This window comes from Rosa chinensis, chromosome 2, assembly GCF_002994745.2.
Source record: "Rosa chinensis cultivar Old Blush chromosome 2, RchiOBHm-V2, whole genome shotgun sequence".
Taxonomy (NCBI): Eukaryota; Viridiplantae; Streptophyta; class Magnoliopsida; order Rosales; family Rosaceae; genus Rosa; species Rosa chinensis.
The window spans coordinates 15,645,616-15,671,898 of NC_037089.1; the positions used below are offsets into that span (position 1 = coordinate 15,645,616).

At 40.3% G+C, this 26,283-nt stretch overlaps 1 protein-coding gene across 1 annotated transcript; it reads left to right on the plus strand.

Annotated features, from left to right (window-relative positions):
- Window positions 1-748: 748 nt before the first annotated feature.
- Window positions 749-24,881, plus strand: LOC112190621 (probable disease resistance protein At5g66900). The gene is made up of 5 exons (XM_040514814.1): window positions 749-1,976; window positions 2,248-2,645; window positions 2,870-3,234; window positions 3,384-3,595; window positions 23,879-24,881. Exons 1-5 carry the CDS (start codon window positions 1,223-1,225, stop codon window positions 24,712-24,714), a joined length of 2,565 nt encoding a protein of 854 aa, XP_040370748.1. The 5' UTR covers window positions 749-1,222; the 3' UTR covers window positions 24,715-24,881.
- Window positions 24,882-26,283: the final 1,402 nt, after the last annotated feature.

A 26,283-nucleotide genomic window follows, 5' to 3' on the forward strand; every position in this document is an offset into this window, starting at 1 on the left:
GAGTCCCTTTCAAAATAATAATAATAATAATAATAATAATAATAATAATAATAATAATAAATATGAACGTGAGACAGTGCTCTAGAGTGAAAGACCTACCTAGGTAATATGTGATTAGGAGACAAATGGGTTTTGGTAGTATTTCAGGCTCAAGTGCTCAACATAAACATAAAAGGGTCCTGAAGGAAGAATTTGACCTAAGTTGGCTCCAAAAGTTTCAATCGTTAACATACCTTTCCTCAATAAATATTGGAGCAATCTCTGCGCGATCGTGTGTTTCAATTCTATTTCCCAATTTCCATCTCCTTCTCTGAATTTGGTTTTGGTATTTGTAACAGCATCCGTGAATTTAACATGGTACGTTGCTCTTGTTAGCTTAGACTGGACTGTGGCCGTGGTTTTGTTTGATGTTTTTAGGGCTAATGGGCTTTGGTCACTCAGCCTACATGTGGTCCACTACTTCTTAACAGACTTCTTAATTTTCTGAGTACACCCAAAATTTTCTTCAGAGTCAGAAACAGAACCAATTGATTTTAAATAATCAATTTTTTCAAGGTGATGGCGTGTATCAGATATTGTTCCAAGTGATTTTGCGCGTGATCACTTCTTCAAGAAGGAATGGAAATTGAGAGGAGATAGGCACATCTATTTCGTTTTGGACTTTTGGTCGATGAAGATTGAGAAGAAAGATGCAAGGTGCTTCCACCCAATTTCACCCTTACTAAATTTTAACGTTGTATGGCCTTGAAATTCACTAGAGCAAATTTGGTGGTAGGCATTGACCTGCAATTTGATAGGTGGGTTATACCCTTACGACATGTGAGTTACCTAGTAAGAGCGAGGCATTTGCTTGGTAAATTCATGAATCTCGTAGTAAAATTAGGAAGTCAATGGCAGAAGTCATTGGGCTCCCAACGCAGAAATTTCCATTCAGGTTTTATATACTCACCAACTGCAAGAGAGAACTGGGTTTTCTTATTGCTTTTTGCTTTCAAGTCTCTTCCTCATTGCTTCATGAGTTTCATCTTGTCTTAGACACTCACCAACTGTAAGAGAGAACTGGATTTTTTTATTGCCTTTTGCTTTTAAAGTTTCTTCTTCATTGGTTCCTGGGTTCATAATTCCATTGGATTCCAAATTCTAGACTGTTTCTCATTTTCTGATCACCCAACATACTCTTGGTCCTCTGATTCAGGGTTCAGCTTCGACTTTACTATAAGAAATGGCCAATCCAGCGGATGCTTTCGCCGGGGCTGCTGCAGGATTTCTATTCAGTGTGCTCTATGATGGCCTCAAGGAGCTGACCACCAAGTATGTGCTGTTCAAACACGTCCTCAAAAGCGTCAAATCCACACTCGAATCTCTGGAGCAAGTGGTTCAAGACATAGCACGACTTAACGAGGATCTGGATCGCCCGAAGGAAGAACTAGCGAGTCTAGAAACCCAACTAGAGAAGGGCAAAGTGCTCGTTGCCAAGTGCGGCAAGGTTCGTGTGTGGAGTGTGTACAAGAAGTACAAGTACTCCAGGAAACTTCTTGGATGGAATGACAGTCTTAAAGAACAGTTGGAGATGCTCAAAGTTCATGCAATAAGAGATGGGAAGGAGACCCTAACAACGGTGAAGAGAACAAAGAAGACTGTGAGCCAAATCGAATCGACCAGTTTCAATATAAAGGAGGGAGTGGAGCAAATTGAGACCAACACTGCAAATCTACAGGTGGTGGTGAGCCGAGTGGAAGCGAGAGTTTCGAATATCGAGGCTGCAGGGATAAAGCAGATACAACCCGAAGCTAAAATTGAAGCTTGGTGTGCAGTACCTGAACTTCCAACTCTTACAGTTGGATTGGATGGGCCTTTGAACGAACTGAAGATGAAGTTGTTCAACAATGGAGTGTCAATGGTTGTGCTGACCGCTCCCGGAGGATGTGGAAAAACCACTTTGGCAACAAAGTTCTGTCAAGATGAGCAAGTCCAAGGTAATTCTCATTCCTATTTATTTGTGATTGTGATGATGGTTATAAACAAGTTGAAATACATTTGCTCTGTTTGATAGGTATTGTACTATTGTTACTTTCGAAGACTGACTAAGCATGAATTTGTTATAACTCCCATGGTGTTAATAAATTGCTTCATTAGTTTACTACACTATAGATATCGGTTTAATTGGATATATTGGTTATCTCATTGTACGATTACATTGACATCTCAGAAACAGTCTAACAGATTGCATATATGTCTGTTGGACAGAGAAATTCAAGAACAATATATTTTTTGTCACTGTTTCCAAAATGCCAAACTTCTACCTTATTGTACAAGAGCTATACCAAAGCAAGGGTAACCAGGCACCTGATTTTAAAGATGATGAAAATGCACTCAAGTGGCTGCAAAAATTTATGAAGGAAGAAGGACAAAACCCTTTACTGTTGGTCTTGGATGATGTTTGGTCTGGATCAGATTCTTTACTTGCGAAGTTTGAATTCAAAATGCAAGATTACAAAGTTTTAGTGACATCAAGATCTGAATTTCCGAGATATGGCTCCTATGCTTTGCAGTCATTGGATTTTGACAATGCAATGAAACTCTTTCATCATGCAGCATCCTTGGGAGAAAAAAGTTCGCATATTCCACTAGAAATTTCAAGACAGGTGATTTCTAGTTGCAATGTACTACATATGTTTATAAATATACATACATGTAGGAGAATGCTAGATATTCCATATTAATCATGCATTGAAGCTTCCTTTACTCATCGAATGAAATTAAACAAGTCAACCAAAATATTGTAATGGAGATGACTTTGAGAAACTTGAATTTTGAGTCTGAAACTTAAATAGTAAATTGTACTTCATCTTGGAGAATTCAATTGCAGGTAGTAGAGGGCTGTAAGGGATTTCCACTTGCTATAACAGTGGCCGGAAAATCACTTTGCGGACAGCCTGTAGAGACTTGGCAGAAAAGACTCATTGAATGGTCCAAAGGTTCTTCGATTCTTGATTCCGAGACTGAATTGCTTCTTCGCCTCCAAACCAGTTTAGATGTCTCGAATAAGGAAATGAGGATGGTCAAAGAATGTTTCTTAGACCTAGGTTCATTTCCTGAAGATCAAAGAATCCCTGTTGCTGCCCTCATTGATATCTGGACTGAGTCTTACGGTTCACTGGATGAAGACATTTTGTGTGTTGCAAACCTCCACCAGATCACAAACCGAAGTCTAGCTAATCTTGTAGTCACAAGGTATGCTGGCTTCCATGTTTGTCTTTAATGATGTTTTCTCTCTAATTTTTCTGTATTACTTATGATCAATTGCCATTCATAATTTGTTAATTACATTACATATGTTCTTAAGAATCCCTTCTAAATAACTTAGTTTTGACTAAAAACAGGAAGGACAAGCTGCAGGGGGATGGATACTACAGTGAACATTTTGTTACCCAGCATGATCTGCTTAGGGAGCTGGCTATCTATGAGACAAAACAAGAGGACCCCGAACATAGAGAAAGACTAATTGTAAACATATTTGAAGACAATTTTCCCAAGTGGTGGAGCGAACAGAAGTATCAATGCATGAAGGCTCGCTTGTTATCTATCTCAACTGGTTGTCCCGTCTTTCTTTCTTTAGCATTTATACATGTGTGACCGCACGCGCACAGTAATGAACATGGATGCATGTTTGCACTTACACGCAGATATTTAAATAGTAGTGATTGACATTTAATTGTTCCACATAATAACATCATATAGCATGTTGTTTGCAGATGGGGCGTTTTCAACAAAATGGCACGACATGGAACTACCAGAAGCTGAGGTTCTAGTCTTGAATTTTAAGACCAAGAACTATCCATTACCCCAATTTGTGGAGAAAATGGTTAAGTTGAAGGTACTGGTAGTCACAAATTATGGTATTGTACCTTCAGAATTAACAAATTTCCAAATACTCTGTACGTCATCAAAGTTGAAGAGAATGAGATTAGAACGTATCTCAATTCCATCCATAGCCAAGCACCCCATGCAATTGTATAGTCTCCAGAAGATTTCTTTATTCATGTGTAATATTGGTCAAGCTTTCAGCAATGGGTCAATCCAATTTTCACATGCATGGCCAAATCTAGTGGAAGTGAACATTGACTATTGCAATGATTTGGTGGCATTGCCTGCTGACACCAGTGATTTGATTCATCTAAAGAAGCTCAGCATCACCAACTGTCATAAGCTACTTGCCTTGCCTGAAGATATTGGAAAGCTGGCCAAATTAGAATTGTTGAGGCTAAGGTCTTGTACAGACTTAGCAAAGTTGCCGGGTTCGACTGGGAACCTCAAGAAGCTAAAATCTCTTGATATATCTTACTGCTTCAGCATTAAGGAGTTGCCTGAAGACTTTGGTGAATTGAGCAGCTTAAGAGAGCTTAACATGAGAGACTGCTCAAGATTGCAAGAGCTGCCTCTATCAGTTTCAAATCTGAAGCATTTAAAAGTGATTGGTGATGATGAGACACAAAGTTTATGGCAACCCTTCTTACCTATCAAAGGCACACACATAGTAGTGGCCAAAGAGAATATCAACCTAAATTGGCTCCCCAAGTTTCAGTTTTGAGAGCTGTGTATCAGTGTATGTATGGTTCCTTTTCCCCTCATTTCCTTTTTTAGATTTAATCTTCTGATTTTGCAAAAAGCATCAGATATTTTGTCTGCATATATAATACCATTGTTGTGTTGTAATTTTCAGAATCAATGTGATAATACACAGTATAATCCTTCATGTAACATTGTTTCCCTCCTTTCTCCTTTCTTTCAGTCTTCCTTATTTTCTTGGTTATGTTATCATATTGCATAGAAAAAGAGTACAGCAGTGGATTAGGCATTGCTGGATGTGATGGTTAATCCGCTAGATGTTCCACTTTCCTTCCTATCCCCAAAAACCTAATCCATTTCTGAGCACCAACTCCAGCTCCAATCTTCAGTACTTTGGTCGCCAACTAATTGTAAAATTACCCAGCAGACACAGGCCATGTCACCATAGGCAACCCAGCAGAAATTCCTTCCAATGTGAAATTCTACCACAATGAGTCACAAAGCCAGCAACACTTGGATGATCAAGAATCAAGACCTAAGGAGCCCAACCTCTGATGATCAATCCCTTGCCTTCCATCCTCTCTTCAAATCCTTCAGGCAACTGCTCATCTCTGCCTTTCCTCACCACCCAAAATAAGTCCGGCCCAGCAGCTTCTAGAGTCATTTCAATCTCCTTGAGCTGAGTGGAATTGAATTTGGCCACTCTCGAAACAGACATACACAACTGAATCTGGTTGCTTCGAATCAAGCCTTTTCAAACACTCATGCTCATCAATTGAGGCTTCTTTTCCTCTCTGCACTCTCTCTTTAAGTTCTCTATGCAGGGGACATTGGAGCTCTGTATGTATGACTCATGATTTCCCTCAACCATTTCCTTCTCCTTTTTAGATTTGGTTTTGTATTATTGTAAATGCATAGTACGACAGTGTAGCAATGTAGTAGGCACTTTCTTTCAGACATTTTATGACATCAGTTCCCAGTTGTGAATTCCATGGGAAATTTTCAATATCTGAGCAGTTCAGTTTAATATCATGGGTGATTTGCTAGATGATCTATAAAATCTATATCTTGGCATGATCACGCCAATTTGTAGCACTGTTTCTATGAAAACCTATGCTAGTATTAGTTCTTAGTATTATACAACAGCAGTAACATGTCCTCTGGTAATTAGTATTTTTGTATATATGATAGAAATGAGAAGATTCCATTAAACTGTCACTCTTAACATTTTTAAGGAGACTTGGAAGATGTCGTTAAGATAGGGAGAGATTATAACATGTGGTAGGTGGATTAATATTTCTCACCATGAAAGAGCGAGGAAGTTGCTTGCTCAAGCTTTTTTCTTTAAGCTTTGGCTGGTTAAGCCTCAAGTTCCCATTAGACCAAAAAGAAAAAAACAAAAACATCAAGTCACCCAATCTCCGTAGAGTCAATCCGCGTTTGCTTGCTTAAGTTTTAAGTCTCTATCCGGGATTCAATGTTGAAGTCATTCAGAAATTTCTATGGAGCTTCCTCAATCCCCAATGAATTATTACTGTATATTATCATAGTGCCAAATTCCAGAGGCACTGAGTTGGTGAGTCGCAGACCAACATTTTGTTCTTTTCTGATTAGAGAAGAACATCTAATATTCTTGCCTGTCTTGCGTGATCAATAACTAACCAAGAAAAAAGAATAGTTTTGTATTGCTTTTTTGGGTCTCATGTTTATTGTTTACATGGGTTCCAAGTGAAATTCATGTTATTGGATTCCAAATTTTAGTGGTCTCAGAGAAAGAAATTGACAGTGCACGAGTTGTCTCCTCTTGAGGGGAAGAATTCCAGATAGTTCCTTTGGGTAAAGATTGCCTATGTGCATCCTCATTGCTTAGGCTGCTGTGGTGATCATCTTGATGTGAGAGTATAGTGTTATTACACCCCCGAAAGCTGATGAGCGGGATGCGCACAATCAGCTTGGAACTGAGATTAAAGAACCGAGGTTTAGGAAGACTCTTAGTGAAGATATCTGCTTGCAGCTGATGAAATGTGGTGAAGCTGCATTGATTTGTTAGCTAGAGGTTCTCTGATGAAGTGATAATCCACATCTACATGCTTCATTCGATTTTGAAAAACAGGGTTCGCAGCCAAGGCAATGGCAGAGACATTGTCACAGTAGAACAAGGGGGGCTGTCCAAGAAAGACCTTGAGATCACGAAAGAGAAAGCACGGCCATAGAACTTCAGCGACTGACAAGGCTAGAGCGCGATACTCCGCTTCGGTGGAGGAGCGAGAAATAGAGGATTGCTTCTTAGCGCTCCATGAGATTAAGTTATTGCCCAGAAAAACACAGTAACCAGTAGTGGAGCGGTGATCAATGGGGCACCCAGCCCAATCCACATCCGAAAAAAATAGTGAGAACAGAGGGACCTTTAATAAAACGGAGACCTTGATCAGGGGTCCCTTTGAGATACCGAAAGATGCATTTGACAGCAACAAGATGTGGAGTACGAGGGTTGTGCATATGTTGGCAAACCTGATTAACCGCATGAGCAATGTCCGGTCACGTCCATGTCAAATATTGAAGAGCACCCACCATAGACCGATAAGTAGAAGGATCAGAAAGTGGCTCACTAGAGACACTGTCAAGTTTGGAGGAACTTTCAGGAGAAGCATTGGGCTTGACACCAAGCATGTTGAATTTGGAGAGCAGATCATGTGTATATTTGGATTGACTCTGTTATGAATCCACCTTAGTTTATCTTTGTTTGACAAGAATTAGTCTCCTATTATGCTAAAACGCACCATCCCAATTGTTAACTGTTTTGCTTAGGCGTGCACATGCTTTGCACGTGTTTTGTTTTGGTTAGCTAGGGTTTAGTTAACTAGTTAGATGGTTGCCAAATGTCAAGATCGTATCCATCTTGGATTGGCTATATTAGGAACCTTGTATTGCCGGCAGCAACCATGAATGAAAATCTAGTTTTAATTTAATTCTTCTTCATTTCTTTTCTCGCTCTCTATCTTTGCTTTCAAGGGTTCAGTACCATATCAACTGGTATCAGAGCCCTCGATTTGGGGCCAATGGTAAAACTCAAAGGGGTTGGAGCTAGTGGATCTGCTCCACAAACTTCGGGGGAGCTCTCCAATATTGAATTCGAGCTCCAGGTGCATAGAGATGAAACAGCCTCCAAGTTTGGTGAGCTAAAAATGACTCTCAATGTGTACCAAGAGTCACTCAATTCTTTCTGGGCAAAAATGTTGAAAGAGCTCCAAACAGTGAAGGACAACTCGGCGGCGGCTGCGGCTCAGATTGATTCTTCTTTGCTTAAGTTTGGATCCTTACCTCCTACATCTGGATCCCCTATTTTGGTTGCTAGGGGAGACTCTTCCTCATCTACAAAAGCCCTCACCACTACCGCTCTGACTCCCACACACAGCAGTATATCAAAGACGGCCTCCACTTCTCCCTTAAACCTCGCTAAAAATAATGTTACTTTAAATGCTATGTGTGGTACTGCTACTGCTATGGTTGGTCTATCATCAGATATTAACACTCCCAGGGCCTGGATCACTAATGCTTCTAGAGCTATAATCTCTTAAGCCAGTAACACTAGCTTAGCTAAGGAAGGAAACATTCACACACAGAAACAACAAATTAATGAGTCACAGACACAAACTCATTACTTTCAACACACTGTGTTAGGATCCCAACCTTACCCTACTCCTAATCCGAACCCAGTCCATTATGCTCCTTATTGGGGGTATCATAACCCCTCTATGAGCTCTGCAGATCCTTTCACCATGTCCTATTCTGGCCCCTACTCTCACACTCTCTTGACCTTTGCACAAACTGCCACAAATTTTTCTACACAACCTATAGGATCTGCTTACCCTACCTTTGCTACCACCATTACTCAAACACCACAATATCATGCCTTCGCGCGGGAACACACATAACCCCTCAGGGCCACCACCTCCCCAACAACAATATACACTTTTCCCTCCACCACAACACTTTCAACAACCCCCATTGCATACTGGTGACCTCAACCTACCCACCATGAGACAAATGAAGCTCGAATTTTGTGTTTTTAGTGGGGGAGACCCTGTTGAACGGTTGAACAAGGCTGAACAGTTCTTTGAGTTCTATCAAGTTCCAGAAGAAAGAAAGCTAGCCATTGCCACTATGCATCTCACAGAGAAAGCCTCGGATAGATGGTTCATGTTTAAACATGAATTTCCTAACTCTTGGCCAGGATTAGCTGATCTTCTAATGCGGAAATTCAATGGCTACAATGTACTAGACTACCAGGCTGCCTTAGCCAGGATGTCCCAAACCGGTTCTGTTGAATAGTACAAGGACCAGTTCACCAAACTTTCTAGGAAGGCCCCAGGTTTCCCACAACATGTGCTTTTGTCTTATTTTCTTGGGGGATTGAAAGACAGCATTCGAGCTGATGTCAAGGCTCAAAAGCCTAGGACCCTGTATGCGGCATGTGAACTATCAAAGATTTATAAGGAAAATGAGCTACAACATAGAAGTTATGCCAGGAACACCTTTGAGAACAAGCAAAACACAGGCCTAGTTCCTAGGCAGCCTACCCCTCTAGTCCATAATCCAGCTCCTTTTCGCCCTCCTCAGCCAGCTGCTCAAGCTAGGTCACCACACAATCCATAGCAAGCTATTGGGAATAATATGGGGGAGGTAACAGAAGACTGACTCAGGCTGAGTATCAAGAAAGGAGGGCCAGGAACCAATGTTTTTTCTGTGATGAGATTTTCAGACTTGGCCATAATTGCAGGAGAGGCCAGGCTATGATGGTCATGGAAGTAATGCAGGAAGAGATGGACATCCTCGACCCCAACCCCCAGGAGGAAGCAGGAGACTATGTTGGTATGTTAGAGGAAAATGAGGCCCCCAAATATCCACCTCAATATAGTGGGAGATGGTGGTTGCAACTCCACTATGCAGCTAAAGGGATCATGCAATAAGAAGAAAAAACTTACATGTCTTGATAGACGCAGGTGCATCCCATAATTTTGTCCATCCCACAGTATTAAAAAAATGTGAAATCTTGTACATAGGTCATCAAACCATTGCAGGTAAGACTAGCCAGTGGGGAAATTATGCAAACTTCCAAGTTGGCACAGCTTGAACTCAACCTGCAAGGCTACACTTTCACTGCAGATTATTATGTACTGTCGGTTTCTGGCTGTGAGCCCATCTTGGGAGAAAGCTGGTTAAAAACACTTGGGGATATCATCTGGAACTTTGAATTCATGACTATGAAATTTAATATTGGAGAACACATTTGTTCATTACAGGGTGAGACTAAAAATCAAGCCACTTTGATTGGGTGTAAAGCAATGACAAGATTACTAAAGAAGGAAAGAGAAGCAGTGTTGGTGCAATTATATAGTAGCAATATCCTTCAACCTGACATGGCAGCCCCTCCAGAAATCTAAGCAGTGATATCCAAGTACCCTGAGATTTTTGAAGCTCCACAACATCTCCCCCCTGTTAGAAAATAAGATCACAAGATAGAGCTGCTGCCTAATACTACCCCAATTAATGTGAGGCCCTATAGGTACCCCCACTTCCAAAAGGGTGAAATTGAGAAAATCATTCAAGAACTACTAGACAATGGGGTGATCAGACCTAGTGTGAGCCCATTTTCCTCCCCTGTGCTATTAGTGAAGAAAAAAGATGGGACATGGAGACTTGGTGTCGATTATAGAGCTTTAAATGCAGCCACTGTGAAAGATAAGTACCCAATCCCAGTGGTGGATGAACTTCTTGATGAAGTCAAGGGAGCAGTGATCTTCACTAAGTTAGACTTAAGATCAGGCTACCAACAGATAAGAATGAGTGAAGATGACGTCAGGAAGACTGCATTTAGGACTCACTCAGGCCATTATGAGTTCCTAGTGATGTCGTTTGGCCTCACCAATGCACCGTCCACATTCCAATCAGTAATGAATAACATTCTCAGAGATTTCCTAAGAAAGTTTGATTTAGTTTTTTTTTATGACATCCTGATTTATAGCTCTTCTATGTCTGACCATGTGCATAATCTAGAACAAGTTTTTCAGAGACTACAACAACATTCTCTAAAAATCAAAGGAAGTAAGTGTAAGTTTGGGGTGCCTCAAGTGGAATACCTAGGCCATATCATAAGTGCAGAAGGAGTGGCAGTTGATCCTATGAAAATTGAGAGCATCAGTAAATGGCCAAAACTTGAAACACTTAAGGAGCTTAGAGGATTTCTTGGATTAGCAGGGTATTATAGGAAGTATGTTAGAGGTTTTGGGATTATTGCCGAACCTTTAACTGACATGTTAAAAAAGGATGCGTTTCACTGGACTGCAGAAGCCATATCTGCCTTTGAGGAGCTAAAGAAGGCACTAACCTCTACACCTGTCCTGGCTGTGCCTGATTTCTCTAAGGAGTTTGTTATAGAGTGTGATGCATCAGATTTGGGCATTGGGGCTATGTTGTCACAATAGGGCCATCCCATTGCATTCATGAGCAAGGCCCTGGCACAAAAGCATCTTGCTTTATCAGTCTATGATAAGGAAATGTTGGCAGTTGTTGCTGCAGTCCAACATTAGAGGCCATATCTCCTAGTACATCATTTTAAAATTTTTACAGATCACAGGACTATTGAGTATTTTTTGACTCAAAAGGTAACCACACCTGCTCAACAAAAGTGGCTGTTGAAGTTGCTAGGGTATGACTACACTATACACTACAAGTCTGGCAAGAATAATGCAGCACCCTATGCTCTTTCCAGAAACCCCTCAATTTTCACACTTACTGGGGTATCACAACCGGTTCATACATATGTATCTGAAGTATAACAGGCTTGTTTGAAAGATGCAGAGGCTCAAAGCATTTTGCAAACTTTATAGCAGGACCCTAATGGTAAGAAGCACTTCTCCATCATCAATTCCCAATTATTTTACAAAAACAAAATTTTTGTTCCTCAGATTGATGGCTGGAGAAAAAAGATTATTATTTAGTTTCGTGAAGGGCTAACTGGAGGCCATGCTGGTAGATCTAGAACTTACAAGAGAATCTGCAGAAATTTTGCATGGTCTGGGATACAAAACGATATTAAGGCATTTGTGGCAGAATGCGAAGTTTGTCAGAACCATTATGAAACAATCAGACCTCCAGGCTTACTGCAACCATTGACAATACCTGATAAAGCATGGAGTGACATTTCCATGGACTTCATTGATGCTTTACCTAGGTCTGAAGGTAAGACAACAATATGGGTGATAGTGGACAGGCTAACCAAGTATGCTCACTTTATTCCCTTAGCACATTCCTACACGGCCTCCACTCTAGCTCAAGTGTTTGTGCATAATTTTTTCAAGCTACATGGGATGCCAGCAAACATCATATCAGATAGGAACCCTGTGTTTCTAAGTTTATTTTGGGAAGCTTTCTTCAAGTTACAAGGAACCAAACTCAGCAGGTCTTCTGCTTACCACCCTCAGTCTGATGGCCAAGCTGAAAATTTAAACCGAACTCTAGAGCAGTATCTAACATGTGTTGTGGAGGAAAAGCCACAGAGCTGGGTGCAGGCTTTACCTTGGGCTGAGTGGTGGTATAACACTGCCTACCACTTTGCCACTATGATGTCCCCTTTTGAGGCTCTTTATGGATATGCTCCTCCTCCTATCTGGCCATATTCACCAGGGTCCTCCACACTTGTTCAGGTTGATCAGCAGTTAAGAAGTCGAGATGAGCTACTGGCCTTACTTAAAAGGAATTTAGTAAAGGCTCAAACCAGAATGAAAGGGTTTCATGACAGGAAGCATTCGGAAAGAACGTTTGCAGTCAGGGATATGGTCTATCTCAAGCTGCAACCATACAGGCAACAAACTCTGCATCAAGGTGCCTTTCACAAGCTCTCAGCCAAGTATTATGGCCCATTTGCTGTGATTGAGAGGATAGGATCAGTGGCTTATCGACTTAAACTGCCAGCCAATGTAAAAATCCACAAAGTGTTTCACATGTCATTACTTAAGAAAAAGATCGGAGATAATGCTTGTGTGGCCACCCAACTCCCTCCTATCGTTGATCCAGCCAACCCCAAGTGGAACCTTCTGCTGTCCTTGAGAGAAGAATTGTTAAAAGGCATGGAGCAGCTGCCACTCAGTAGCTTGTGCAGTGGTTTGGCACTACCCCCGAAGAAGCAACATGGGAGTATGCTGATGATATTCTTCTCAGGTTCCCAGACTTTGATTCTGAAACTTGAGGACAAGTTTCACGTGCAGCAGGGTGCAATGTTATGAATCCACCTTAGTTTATCTTTGTTTGACCAGAATTAGTCTCCTATTATGCTAAAACGCACCATCCCAATTGTTAAACTATTTTGCTTAGGCGTGCACATGCTTTGCACGTGTTTTGTTCTGGTTAGCTAGGGTTTAGTTAACTAGTTAGATGGTTGCCAAATGTCAAGATCGTATCCATCTTGGATTGGCTATATTAGGAGCCTTGTATTGCCGACAGCAACCATGAATGAAAATTCATTTTTAATTTAATTCTTCTTCATTCCTTTTCTTGCTCTCTATCTTTGCTCTCAAGGGTTCAGTACCATATCAGACTCAAGTAGAGAGAGTCACTGTTGCGCTGAACTTCTAATCCCAAAAAGTAGTGCAAGGCTCCTAGGTCTTTAATTGCAAAACGTTGACTTAGTTGTTGGATGAGAGATTGACAATAAGATGGACAACTTCCAGTGAGCACAATATCATCTACGTAGACCAAAAGAAATGTGGTGTGTTGGTCATGCTTGACGAATAGCGATGGGTTAGCAAGAGAAGCAGAGAAGCCCAAAGTAAGAAGACAGTGATAAAGTGCTTCGTACCAGGCCCGAGGAGCCTACTTCAACCTGTAAAGTGATTTCTTCAATTGACAAACATAATTGGGCTTAGTAGAGTCCACGAAACCAGGTGGTTGGGCCATGAAGACATCCTCTGTAAGATGCCCATGCAAGAACGCGTTAGAGACATCAAGTTGAGAGATGGACCAATCATTTTGGACAGCTAACGATAAAACAACCCGAATAGTGGCAGGCTTGGCAACCGGGCTGAATGTCTCAGAGTAGTCTAAACCAGCTTGTTAAGTAAAGCCTTTGGCTACCAAACGGGCTTTATATCGATCAACGGAACCATCAGCCCAATATTTGATGCGAAAAATCCACCAGCAACCACCAACAGTTTGGGAGGGATAGGGAGGGACTAAGACCCATGTACCAAATTGGTGAAGAGCAGAAATCTCATCACACATTGCAGCAACCCACTTTGGATCCTTTGAGGCTTGTAGATAAGTATTGGGTAGTTTGGAATGAGTGGTGAGGAGAGCACTACTGAATGGGTGGTTAGTAGAAAAGGCTTTAGGCTTAAATATATTATTTTTGGAGTGAGTTTGCTTGTTGTGTGAGGGAGGACCAGGTGGAGGACGTTGCCTTGATCTCGTGGGAGAAGGGTTTGGCGGTGGAGTGAGTTGTGTAGTTAGATGTGTTTGTGTGGGGGAGGGTGAAGGTGGCAGAGAGATAGATGAAGTGGGATCATTAGGAGTGGTTGGTTGAATTATATTAGGTGTGGGCTCCGATGAAGGGCTGCAAAGGTAAAAAGATGGGATAGGATGGGATGGGAGGTAGGTTAGCAGGTTGTGGGGTAGAAAGGTTGTCTTTGAATGGGAAAGTGTGTTCATCAAATGTGACATGTCGAGACACATAAACTCTTACACTTGTGGGGACTAAGCACCGATAGCCTTTTGGATAAAGACTATGACCAAGGAAAACACACTTGCGGCTCTGAAAATCAAGTTTACGAGCAGCATATGGTTTTAACCAAGGAAAACACAAACACCCATATATGCTCGTAAAAAATTATAATTTGGTGCGGTGTTGAATAATTGTTCAACCGGAGATATGAACTTTAAAGAGGAGGAAGGCAACCGATTGATTAAATAGACCGATGTTTGAACAACCTCAACCCAATATTTGAATGGCAGCGAAGATTGCACAAATAGAGTTCGAGTTGGTTCATTTAAGTGTCGGTGTTTTCTCTCTGCCATCCCATTTTGTTCTGGGGTGTGTGGGCAGGAGAATTGTTGTGCAATGCCATTGTTAGACAGAAAAGATTGAAAAGCAGAACTGGTGTATTCACCACCATTGTCACACCTTAAAGTTTTGATTTTTGTATCAAATTGATTTTCAACAAGCAATTTAAATTTTTGAAATGAGTGAAAAACTTCAAATTTGTAGTGTAAAGGAAATAACCAAGTAAAGCGAGACCAGTCGTCAACAAAGATGACATAATACTTAAATCCACTAACAGATAAAATGGAGGCAGGGCCCCAAACATCAGAATGGATGAGCTGCAAAGGTGCAGTTGTAGTACAAGATGATTTCACAAAAGGAAGTTTGGTGCGCCTGCCTAATTGACAATCTGAACACAAAAGTAGAGGACTACTAGAACCTAAAACATTTAACTGATGATGAGAGACGAACGAGATGACGAAGAGCTTGAGGGGAGGGATGATCGAGACGCTTGTGCCAAGTGGTGGATGATGCAGACGTGAAGAAAACTGATGGAGTGAACGACGGAGTTAACGACTGAGGTAAAGACTTCTTGAGGCGGATGGGGAAGAGCCTACCATTACATGGCCCATGAAAGAGAACTTTCCCTGACGGAAGATCCTTGACAGTACAAGAAGTAGGAGTCAGAATTAGTTTGCAATCATTATCAGAAAGAAAATGATGAGCTGACAATAGATTGTGAGAAATTTGAGGAACATGTAAGACATTATTTAGACGAAATTGAGATGTAGACATAAGAGGAGAGACAATAGAGGAACCAGTATGAAGAATCGGCAAACCTTGGCCATTAGCAACTGAAACTTGATCAGTACCCGAGTACTCATTGTGAACATTGAGATTGGCAAGATCAAAGGTAATATGGTTTATAGCACCCAGAGGTATTTAGTGGGATCTTCAGTGTGGAGGGAGTCAGTAAAAGTAGGATTGAAGTGAGATGGTGTAGTAAGTCGTAGAAGACGAGATGGTGTGGCCATGGTAGCTAGTTGAGCTGGTCGGACACGACCTTGATATGAGTGATTCCAGCGGTTATAGCAATCCAAAGCAGTATGATTGAGCATGCCGCAAATTTGGCAGCGAGGCCTTGGGCGAGTTGGGTTGTGGTGGAGAGTGGCATGTGGTGGGTTAGGATGAAATGGAGGGTTGGAGTTAGGGAGAGGATGACGAAAGGGAGATGGATTTGGGAATTGAGGATGAGTGTTTGAACGAGCATGAGTAAAAGGACCATGAGTCTGATTTTTGGGTCTGTTGGTGGTGGCAGCAAAAGCTTGGGCCTGTGGTAGGGGTTGGACAAGAGGTTGTTGGGCCGCCTAGTGTTCCAGCTCTATTTCTTGACTTAGTAAAAGGCCATGAAGCTCATCAAGAGTGATTGGCTCAGATCTAACGCGAATAAAGGTTGTGAATGACTCATAATCAGGTGTGAGTCCGGCCATGAAGGATATGAGCAACGAGATCAGCATCCTCCAAGGGTTCGCCAGCAGCAACAAGAGCGTCAGAAACAGCTTTGATTTGTTGAAGAAATTGGGAGATGGATAGAAAGCCCTTGCGAATTGTTTGGATTCGACGCTTGAGTTGAAGCACATGAGAGCACGTCATAGCAGCAAACTGGCGTTCAAGAATCAGACAGATAGAGTGAGCAGTGGTGGCACCAACGGTGAAAGGAAGGATGGGTTCGGATGGGGAAGTTGTGAGCCAAAGTCTACAGGTATGATCCTTTTTCAACCAAATAGGGTAGGCTGGATTGGCTTGAGTGCTAATGAAAACTGGAGGAGAAGCTTCAGATCCATCCACAAGGCTATCCATGCGGTAGTTTTGAAGAACCAAGGTGGTGATATCCTTCCAACAAAGGTAATTGTCTTTGGTGAGTTTGAGAGGGATGAGGCTAGCAACATGATTGGGAGCAATTTCTGGAGAAAGAAGAGAAGGCCCAAGGGAAGAAGGAGGAGCAGAAGAGTTGGTTTCGAGAGGATTAACCATGATGAGGATTTGGGGCTTTTAAGCTTGGTGCTCTGATACTAAGAAAGAAATTGATAGTGCACCAGTTGTCTCCTCTTATGGGGAAGAATTCCAGATAGTTCCTTGGGGTAAAGATTGCCTATGTGCATCCTCATTCCTTAGGTTGTTGTGGTGATCATCTTCATGTGAGAGTATAGTATTATTACTCAGTTTTTCTAATCATATCTGCCCTCTTTGTGTTATATTTATCTGATATTGTGTTAGGAATGGTCAATCCAGTGGATAAACTTTTTGATGAGCTGTACATTGTCTTTAGAGACCTCATCAAGAAGAATATTGAATTTAAAGGGAAACTTGAAGGCATCGAAGCCAAGCTAGAAGCTCTATGGCCAGTGATTCGAGACATGGTGCAGAATAATGAGGTATTAGATCGCTCAAGGAAGGAACTAACAGGTTTAGCGGGAGTTATGGAGTCTGGCATTAAGCTCATTGGCAAGTGCTCAAAGTTTCAGGTGTGGAAGGTCTTTAAGAAGTACAAATACGCCAACGAACTTATTTAATGGAAGAAAAGTCCAGAAAGTGAGTTAGTTATACTGAACGTGCAGACCAGCAGGGATGTCAAGGACATTGCAAGAGAGGTGAAGGAGAAGGCAGGGGTTGTGAAGGAGACTGCAGATAGGTTGAAGACTAGGGAGACTTTGGTAGAGAATATAGAGGAGAAATTGGACCAAATTGTGATACAAAGTCAACCTGGGGAACCTAAAGCCTGGATGAGTACTGAAGTACCTGATCTTCCACGTTTTACAGTGGGACTGCACAAGAATTTGAAGGAATTGAAGATGAAGCTTCTTAAGGATGGGGGGTCAATGCTTGTAATAACAACTCCCGGAGGGTCTGGCAAAACCACTTTGGCTACAATGTTTTATCATGATCATAAGGTCAAAGGTATGATATGATGACGCTATACTTCAATTCTTTTTGTTTCTTGAAAAGTGTTGGGATTTGGGAGTAGTGGTGATCTGAAATTTAACATAATTTGATCTGCGTTAATGGCATTTGATTCTGAATATAGATATCATACAAATTTAATAATTTGAGTCCTGTAGTTGACAATAACTGAATTCACATGCATCTAATCTAGGCTGTTAGAGAAATTTGAATTTTCTATGAAACTTCATAACCAATCAAGCTACAAATATGGTAATAAGTTGTTGCGTGAATATCACGTTTGACTGGATTGAATGCTACTATCTTCATATTTGCGTATGAGAGTGTTGCAATTGACATCTGTTAAGACAGATAAAGTGTTACTTCCTTATTCAAGACAACCGTACTATTGGTATTTTGATACTTAACATCCATAATTAGTGGTATGCCTAGAAATAGTTCATCTCTTTCTTTTAAATTTGTAGACCATTCCAAATAATATCTTGGTGACAGCTTCGTTTTGTTGTGTTTGGATAGATAAATTCACCAAGAACATCTTTGTTACTGTTTCAACAAAGTCCAACTACATTGTTGTCCAAGAACTATGTCAGAAGTTGTGATCCCAGGAATCTACATTCCCAAATGAAGATGGTGCATTCAGTTGGCTGAAGGAATTTCTGAAGGAAACCTCACAAATAACTTTGCTTCTCATCCTGAATGATGTTTGTTCTAAATCAGAATCCCTTCTTGAGAAGTTTAATGGACTGAGTATATAATCAAATTTCAGTATCTTGGTGACATCAAGATCTTCATTTCCAATTTTTGGTTCTCAATATCCTTTAGATGCATTGAATCACAAAGATGCAATGACTCTTTTTCAGCATTCAGCAATCCGGGGGGATAAGAGCTATAATGTTCCAGAAAATCTTCAGGACAATGTGATTTTGTAGTCTATAATGCATAATATATATGCTTATTTACAGTATCTAGCTACAAAATATCCTATATTTATGCTCGCTGATACACTTACACTAGTATCGAGCTACCAAATATCCTACAAATATGCTTGCTGATACACTGAAACAGAAATAAGAACAACAATAGCTAGAATTTTTCAAAGTGACATGAATCTACACAATTGGATTGCAGATAGTAAGGCGTTGCAAGGGATGTCCACTTGCTATTGAAGTGGTCGGAAAATCTCTATGTGGAAAATTTACAGAATCATGGCTTAAAAAACCAAGGGACTGGTCCTAAGGTGCTTCTATTTTTGATACCGAGATTGAAGTGCTTCTTTGCCTCAAAAGTAGCTTAGACGCCTTGGATGAAAAAGATCAAACTATCAAGGAATGCTTTTTGGACCTGGTTGCATTTCCTGAAGATCAAAGAATCCCAGTTGTTGCTCTGATTGATATGTGGGCAGAGTTATACTGCTTAGATGAAGATTTTCTTTCCATTCAATACCTCCAGGAGCTTTCCAGCCAAAGCCTGGCTAATCTTGTAGTCACAAGGTATGTATGCAACTTTGTCTCCCTTGTATGATATTGTCATGTAATTTTATCCTAGAAATCTTGTAGGCTACTTATAATTTTGTATTGTATTACGTTTGCTATGAACTCAAAGAAACTTAGTTTTGATTATTGCTAGGAAGGAAAAGATAGAGGCAGATGGATACTACAGTGAACTCTTTGTCTCCCAGCATGATGTGCTCAGGGATCTAGCTATCTTCCAAGCGAAATTAGATCCAAATAAAACGAGACTGATTTTACACAAATGTGGAGACAAAGTACCCAAGAAGTTGACAGAACAGAAGCATCAATCCATTCAGACTCGCATATTATCTATCTCCTTTGGTTGTCCCATAATCCTTCTCTTTAGTAGATACAAGCGCAAATGCATACAAGCACATGCAAATGGAGACACGCACAAAACTTGACATAGCTTTCACATTCCATTTCTCCCACACTGACATGGTATAGCATATTTTTGCAGATGGGGTGTTCTCAACAGATATGCACAAGATTCAACTTTAAGAGGTTGAGGCTCTAGTTTTGAATTTTCAGACAGAGAACTATACTATACCCAAATTTGTGGCGGACATGGAAAAGTTGAAGGTCCTAATAGTCACAAATAATGGTTCCTTACCAGCTGAATTGAGTAACTTTCAACTACTGGATTCCTTGCCAAATCTGAAGAAAATCATACTAGAGTGAATTTCAATTCCTTCCATAACCAAGAATCGCATACAGTTGAAGAGTGTAAAGAAGATCTCTTTATTCATGTGTAGCATCAGTCAAGCTTTCAGCAACTCTTCCTTCCAAATTTCATTTGCATTTCCAAATGTAGAGGAATTGAACATTGACTATTGCAGTGACTTGGTGGAATTATGTGGTGATCTCAGTGATCTGATTGAGCTAAAGAATCTCAGTATCACCCACTGTCACAAGCTATCTGCCTTGCCTGAAGAGATAGGAAATTTGATCAAATTGGAAGTCTTGAGGCTAAAGTCATGTTCAGACTTGGTAACATTTCCAACCTCAATTAAGAACCTCGGAAAGTTGCAGTTTCTCGACATATCAGATTGCTTCAGCATCAAGGAGTTGCCTGAAGACATTGGTGAAATCAGCACTTTAAAAAAGATCAATATGAGATAGTGCTCTAGACTGCAAGATCTACCTGAATCATTTTATGATCTCGAGCAACTAGAGGATGTGATATGTGATGAGAAAATGTAGGTACAAGTTTTGATTAACTTGGTGTGTTGGCATTCCCATATAAAACGGGAAAGTATCTTTGCAGTTTAATGGGTTTAATATCTTTTATTCATTAATGATTTCCTAAGCATTTTAGGATTTGGTGTCCTTAATTCTTTTAACACAAAAAGATTTGTTTTTCCTTGGAGAATGGGGATTAGGGTAAAAAGTTGTTGGATTGCTTTTGTTTTGGCACGGCAGCTATTCTTGGAGTGTGGAAAAACAGACGGCCATAAAGAGGACCTGGAACGCAAGAATGTTTGTGGCTTCTTGCTTGCTTGCTTAAGTTTGAGTCTTCACAAGAGTCAAAACACTTGGTCCATGTATAAGTGTTCTTGATCATCTTTCATATGCATATATTCTCTTGAGGTCAGTAGAGAGGCTGTGAAGAAAGTAGAGCGATATTTGGCGATCGTTCAAGTGAAGAAGGAGTTCAAGATGGAAGACAAACTTCGTATTAGTTTTGTCTAATCATTGTAGCCGAGCTAGTGCTATTCAAGTTTGTAAAGAACATATCTTTCATCATAAGTTAATTCTTATTTTGGGTTCTCAAGAGTAAGAGCCCGCAGTGTTTTTAATCTCATATTTGAGGTTTTCACTGCGTAACCAAAATCTGGTGTTCAGTTTGTTAATTTTGGTGTCTGCTGCCCAGAAAGGATTGATCCGTGCATTGTAATCCCCGTTTTCCAAAAAGCACATTCTGTCCTTAGATTTTCAGAAAACAAGAGACTTATGGGAGCTTTTTCGGCTCAAAATAGAGATTAGGGTCCTCAAAGACGAATTCAACCTGGATTGGCTCTTGTAGTTTCAATCTTAAAAGATGCCTTTGTTACATAAATGGTGGAGCAATGTCTAGGTGATTGTATGTTTCAATTTTATTTCCTAATTTTCTTCTCCTTTTCAGATTTTGGTTTTGGTTGTAAGTTGTAACAGCATGCCATTGTATGGCAAAAATAATGTTGAACAACATTGCGGTTTTGTCCCTTGTGTGTTTTATGAAGAGTGATCAAATTCTAGGATCCGGTTCCTCTAAAGTGAGTTTTTATGAAGTTATGTAAAGTTAGTGTAATCTTCATCCTTCATTTGATCTAATGGGCAGTAAAATAACCATGTTATATACTACTACTCAAACAATTTTTTCTTCCCTAACTGTCCAACTTTATTAATGGCAAAAGAAAGAAAAAAAAAAAAAAACGCCATGAATCCTTTCAAAATCTGGGAACCCAAACAAATAATAAAGAAAGAACATGCTAAACTCTCTGGTCTCATCTTCTCTCTCTCTCTCTCTCTCTTTCTCTCTCCCCCTCTATCTCTCTGTTTATCATCCTCTCTGTCATGATGATAAGCTTTTCATTTTTTTATTGCTGATTATGATTTTGATTTCAACCTCCTCCTTTGGTTTGCAACTTTAAATCTTAGGGTTTGATGTTAATTATGTTTCTTCTCCATGAAAGACTGATGCTGCAATTGCCCCTTCTCAATTGCATATATATGGGTTTAGCAGTTGCACTTTTCTACCCATTTCCTTTACTTTTTATTTGCATCAGTAGTTTCACCTCTTTGATGATTGGTTCCTAATTAGCCTTAGTATAATTCTCAGTCTCTGGCTTTTGATTTAATCGCTGGTGGACTTTATACATCTATAGGCGTACACTGGATTTTATTCCAATTGTCCTTGAAATGAAAGAATTTTATTTTGTTTGAAAAGGAATAATTCATGATTTGATTTCTTATATAACAATGGAATAGCATTGAAGCCCAGAATATAGTGTACAGAGACCGAGCGAGCAATACTCACAGAGCAACCATAACAATTAGGCTGATTTAACGTTAGTCGAAAAGAAAATCGTTTAAGTGAGTATTAAGGCCTTTAATCCTGTAAATGACAGTTTGGGAAGAAAAAATTGTATGAGTTGTATTTAGTGACGAGATTATTTTACTAGCCGTTAGATCATATGAAAGATGAGGATTACACTAACTTTATATAACTTTACAGAAACTCACTTTAGAGGAGTCGGATCTAAATTCTAAACTCCTACCCTCGTTTTTGATCTTTCATTACTAACCGCAAATGCCCCCATCATCAGCTTGGTGAAGGATGTTCTAAAATCTAAATTACGCGGAGTCCCAGTATGGTTCCACATGTTAGCTTAGCCTACTCAGCAACTCCATTGAGCAAGGCTGTGCTTTCCTTCATGCAATGCAGAGCTAATGGGCTTTGGTCCCTCAGCCTGCATCTAGTCCTTTCCTTTTTGAAAAAGTTCAATATTCTCAATCAAGAAAGTCCTAAAAAAAAAAAATAGAGGCTCCCAAAGTTTCACTCTTGATACGTACGTACCTTTCCTCAATACGTGTTAGAGCAATCTCTGTGATCGTGTGTTTCAATTCTATTTCCCAATTTCCATCTACTTCTCAGATTTTGGTTTTGGCATTTGTAACAGCATTTACGTGTTGAACAGGGTTGCTCATGTTAGCATCGACTGGACCGTGCCCGCGTTTTCGCTCGATATTTTTAGGGCTAATGGGCTTTGGTCACTCAGCCTACATGTGGTCCTCTACTTCTTAACAGAGTTTCTTAATTTTCCAAGTACACCCAAAATTTTTTTCAGAGTTAGAAACAGAACCAATTGATTTTAAATAATCAATTCTTCAAGGTGATGGCGTGTATCAGATATTGTTCCAAGTGATTTTGCGCGTGATCACTTCTTTAAAAAGGAATGGAAATTGAGAGGAGGTAGGAACATCTATTTCGTTTTGGTCGGTGAAGATTGAGAAGAAAGATGCAAGGTGCTTCCACTCAATTTCACCATAGCAAATTTTGGTGGTGGGCATCGATACCTGCAATTTGATAGGTGGGTTATTACCCTTACGACATGTAAGTGTGTAACTATGTGTGAATTACCTAGTAAGAGTGAGGCATTTGCTTGGTAGATTCGTAAATCTCTTAGTAATGTTAGTTAATCAATAGAAGAAGTCATTGGGCTCCCAAGTCCCAACACAGAAATTTTCATTCAGGATTCAGCTCTTATATATTCACCAATCACCAACAGAGCTGGGCTTTCTTACTGCTTTTTGCTTTTTAAGTCTCTTCCTTACTGGTTCCTGGGTTTCATCTTCTCTTAGACACTCACCGACTGTAGGAGAGAACTGGATTTTCTTCTTGCTTTTTGCTTTTTAAGTTTCTTCCTCATTGATTCCTGGGTTGCATTGGATTCCAAATTCTATAGTTCCCTCATTTTCTGATCACCCAATATACTCTTGGTCCTCTGGTTCAGGGTTCAGCTTCGACTTTACCATAAGAAATGGCCAATCCAGTGGATGTTTTCCCCGGGGCTGGTGGAGGATTACTATTCAATGTGCTCTATGATGGCCTCAAGGAGCTGACCACCAAGTATGTGCTGTTCAAACACGTCCTCAAAAGCGTCAAATCCACACTCGAATCTCTGGAGCAAGTGGTTCAAGACAGAGCACGACTTAACGAGGATCTGGATCGCCCGGAGGAAGAACTAGCGAGCCTAAAAGCCCAACTAGAGGAGGGCAAAGTGCTCGTTGCCAAGTGCGGCTAGGTTCGTGTGTGCAGATGGAGCGTTTTCAACAAAATGGCACGACATGGACCTACCAGTAGCTGAGGTTCTAGTCTTGAATTTTCAGACCAAGAACTATGCATTACCCCAATTTGTGGAGAAAATGGTTAAGTTGAAGGTACTGGTTGTCACAAATTATGGTATTGTGCCTTCAGAATTAACAAATTTCGAAATACTGTGTGCATCATCATATTTGAAGAGAATGAGATTGGAACGCATCTCAATTCCATCCATAGCCAAGCACCCCATGCAATTGAATGGTCTCCAGAAGATTTCTTTATTCATGTGTAATATTGGTCAAGCTTTCAGCAATGGGTCAATCCAATTTTCACATGCATGGCCAAATCTAGTGGAAGTGAACATTGACTATTGCAATGATTTGGTGGCATTGCCTGCTGACACCAGTGATTTGATTCATCTAAAGAAGCTCAGCATCACCAACTGTCATAAGCTACTTGCCTTGCCTGAGGATATTGGAAAGCTGGCCAAATTAGAATTGTTGAGGCTAAGGTCTTGTACAGGCTTAGCAAAGTTGCCGGGTTCGACTGGGAACCTCAAGATGCTAAAATCTCTTGATATATCTTACTGCTTCAGCATTAAGGAGTTGCCTGAAGACTTTGGTGAATTGAGCAGCTTAAGAGAGCTTAACATGAGAGACTGCTCAAGATTGCAAGAGCTGCCTTTATCAGTTTCAAATCTGGAGCATTTGGAAGTGATAGGTGATGATGAGACACAAAGTTTATTGCAACCCTTCTTACCTATCGAAGGCACACACATAGTGGTGGCCAAGGAGAATATCAACCTAAATTGGCTCCCCAAGTTTCAGTTTTGAGAGCTGTCTATGTATGGTTCTTTTCCCCCTCATTTCCTTATTCTTGTTGGATTTAATCTTCTGCTTTTGCAAAAAGCATCAGATATTTTGTCTGCATATATAATACCATTGTTGTGTTGTAATTTTCAGAATCAATGTGATAATACACAGTATAATCCTTCATGTAACATTGTTTCCCTCCTTTCTTCTTTCTTTCGTTGTCTTCCTTATTTTCTTGGTTATGCTATCATATTGCACATAAAAAGAGTACAGCAGTGGATTAGGCATTGCTGGATGTGATGGTTAAGCCGCTAGATGTTCCACTTTCCTTCCTATCCCCAAAAACCTAATCCATTTCTGAGCACCAACTCCAGCTCCAATCTTCAGTACTTTGGTCGCCAACTAATTGTAAAATTACCCAGCAGACACAGGCCATGTCACCATAGGCAACCCAGCAGAAATTCCTTCCAATGTGAAATTCTACCACAATGAGTCACAAAGCCAGCAACACTTGGATGATCAAGAATCAAGACCTAAGGAGCCCAACCTCTGATGATCAATCCCTTGCCTTCCATCCTCTCTTCAAATCCTTCAGGCAACTACTCATCTTTGCCTTTCCTCACCACCCAAAATAAGTCCTGGCCAGCAGCTTCTAGAGCCATTTCAATCTCCTTGAGCTGAGTGGAATTGGATTTGGCCACACTCTCGAGACAGACATACACAACTGAATCTGGTTTCTTCAAATCAAGCCTTTTCAAACACTCGTGCTCATCAATTGAGGCTTATTTTCCTCTCTGCACTCTCTCTTTAAGTTCTCTATGCAGGGGACATTGGAGCTCTGTATGTATGACTCATGATTTCTCTCAACCATTTCCTTCTCCTTTTTAGATTTGGTTTTGTATTCTTGTAAATGCATAGTATGACAGTGTAGCAATGTAGTAGGCACCTTCTTTCAGACATTTTATGACATCAGTTCCCAGCTGTGAATTCATGGGAAATTTTCAATATCTGAGCAGTTCAGTTTAATATCATGGGTGATTTGCTAGATGATCTATGAAATCTATATCTTGGCGTGATCACGCCAATTTGTAGCACTGTTTCTATGAAAACCTATGCTAGTATTAGTTCTTAGTATTATACAACAGCAGTAACATGTCCTCTGGTAATTAGTATTTTTGTATATATGATAGAAATGAGAAGATTCCATTAAACTATCACTCTAAACATTTTTAAGGAGACTTGGAAGATGTCGTTAAGATAGGGAGAGATTATAATATGTGGTAGGTGGATTAATATTTCTCACCATGAAAGAGCGAGGAAGTTGCTTGCTCAAGCTTTTTTCTTTAAGCTTTGGCTGGTTAAGCCTCAAGTTCCCTTTAGACCAAAAAGAAAAAAACAAAAACATCAAGTCACCCAATCTCCTGTAGAGTCAATCCGCGTTTGCTTGCTTAAGTTTTAAGTCTCTATCTGGGATTCAATGTTGAAGTCATTCAGAAATTTCTATGGAGCTTCCTCAATCCCCAATGAATTATTACTGTATATTATCATAGTGCCAAATTCCAGAGGCACTGAGTTGGTGAGTCGCAGACC